This window comes from Phaethon lepturus, unplaced genomic scaffold (genome assembly GCF_000687285.1).
Source record: "Phaethon lepturus isolate BGI_N335 unplaced genomic scaffold, ASM68728v1 scaffold38558, whole genome shotgun sequence".
NCBI lineage: Eukaryota > Metazoa > Chordata > Aves > Phaethontiformes > Phaethontidae > Phaethon > Phaethon lepturus.
Window position 1 is genome coordinate 1 of NW_010558975.1, and position 1,958 is coordinate 1,958.

At 62.6% G+C, this 1,958-nt stretch overlaps 1 protein-coding gene across 1 annotated transcript in view; it reads right to left on the reverse strand.

Annotated features, from left to right (window-relative positions):
• Positions 1 to 232: 232 nt before the first annotated feature.
• The window catches only part of LOC104625571, a gene marked incomplete at its 5' end in the record, with an annotated part of 3,667 nt that continues 1,941 nt past the window's right edge, over positions 233 to 1,958 (reverse strand). Inside the window, 3 exons of the mRNA XM_010293229.1 lie at positions 233 to 528; positions 961 to 1,009; positions 1,651 to 1,921. Coding sequence (XP_010291531.1) covers positions 233 to 528; positions 961 to 1,009; positions 1,651 to 1,921 — 616 coding nt within the window. The remainder of the gene's footprint in view (positions 529 to 960; positions 1,010 to 1,650; positions 1,922 to 1,958) is intronic.

The following is a 1,958-nucleotide window of genomic DNA, read 5'->3' on the forward strand; positions in this document are numbered from 1 at the left end:
GCCCGAGCGAACCCTCCAGCGTGGAGGCTGGGAGGAGGCAGGGCTGCAGCCTCCCGGCACCCCCCCGAGGAGGGACGCTCCCCCTCGCGTCCTTCTGTTCCGCGATGCAAAGACCATCTCCGTGGACTCCCCACGTGCACACCAGAGAGATTATGTGACCGCAGGGCTACCAGATCCTCTCCCGTACCAGTACAGACAGCGCCTGGAGCTTCCTCCGTCCCTTTGCCGGCCTCTAGCGCTGGCGGCCCTGAGCCTGGCTAAGCGCAAAGTGGTCACAGAGCAGGAGCAAGGCATCGAACCGCTGGAGCCGCTGCAGAGCTTGGGCCAGGCGCGGGATGGGGACCGCGTCTCCCGAGTAGGTGAAGTGAGCGACGAGCTGCTCAAATCCAGATATCCGTCCCAGCGACGGGGGCGCGACCCCCAGCTCCAGCGCCACGTGGCTGAAGTTCTTCACTCCGTTCAAGGAAGGGTCCAACAAGAAGGCAAGTGACTGCACCAAGGAATGGGGCAGCTCTGCTACCGGGAGACCTGAGGGCGGCACGACAGCAAAGCGGGGTTAGAAACCAGCCGACCTGGCCAGGGTAAGGATGACCAGAGCAGCCAGACTGTAGCCCCTGGCCCTGCCGAGCAGGCGAAACGCCACCCTGCCAGGGCGGGTATCTCCGCCACCATCGCTTTCAGAGCTCAGCAACACGGAGCTGGCTCAGCCCCAGGGAGGCTGGTAACTGGTGACAGCCGGGCCTCCATCCGCCACCCACCTGCAGCCCAGTCAAGGCGGTACTACAGAAAATCCACCCTGTGAACTAGCACCAAAGGCCATGAGAGTCAGGTAAGTCGCTGTGCTGACCGGCACATCCATGTGGCTGTGGTGGGCTTCCAGAGGAGCTCCCTTCCAAGGCTCTGCCTCTCTCTGCTAGCCCAACACGCACAGAAGAAAGATGAGGCTGGAGAGACACGTACCCTTCGCCGTGCTGCTGATCTGAGTCACGAGGCTCTGGGCATCACCCACCTGGCAAGACAAAGACCCCGAGGTTGGTGGCAGCCTGGTGAGAACAGCAACGCCTGCCACTGCTCCCAGGGCCGTGGCAGAGGCTCGGAGGAATGGCGCTTCTCCTCCCAGCGCTACCATCCCTCAGAGCCAACGACCTCCTCGGGATGCTCCGGGGCCTCCCAGCAAACTGCTTCCATGAACGGTCACCTGGAGCTAAGTGGTAAACACATCCTCTGCCAGGCGTTTCCTAAGCCTCAGCGGTGTTAGTCACCGGGTTCGTTACGAGCTCCCCAGAGCGGGAGGAGGAACCAGCTCCGCGCGCTGCCAGGTCTGCTGCCTGGAGAGCAGGAGGACCAGAACCACGCAAGGGCACATCAGCTAAAGACATGTTTACACATTCAATAAATTGACTGGTCTTTTGGGTGTTTGAAACTGCCCCGGCAGGCCACATCTCCATGGCTGATGGCCTGCTGAGTGACTAAATCATCACTAAAGATCTGGAAAATCATTTTTGATAATTACCAGTTAGTCTCAGATATTAACGAACCTTAGTCTATGTCCCTAACCCTAGTCCTGTCCCCTATGAGCCCAGCACCCTGTGCCTGAGCCCTGGATGTCCGGCGGTGGTTTGGAGGAGCAACAGGGCCAGAGGAACTCACCGGCTGCTCCCCGCTTTCGGCGGTGGGATTAGGGAAGGTGGAGGGCGGGCACCGGGCCCCCTCCCGCCCTGTGCCACCGCTCTCTGCCGGGATGCTCTGCACTAACGCGCCCTCCGCCGGCCGCTCGCCGCCCACAAGCTCCGCCTGGGTGGAGAACTTCTGGAGGTCCAGCTCGGTGCATTCCACCGGGGCGTGTGGCCACTTGTGCTGCATCTCGGAGGCGCAGGAGGAGAGGGGGGCCAGGGCCTCCGCCGTGCCCGGCTGGCCCTGCCTGGGGTCGGAGGGTGGCAGGACCCCGGCCAGGCAGT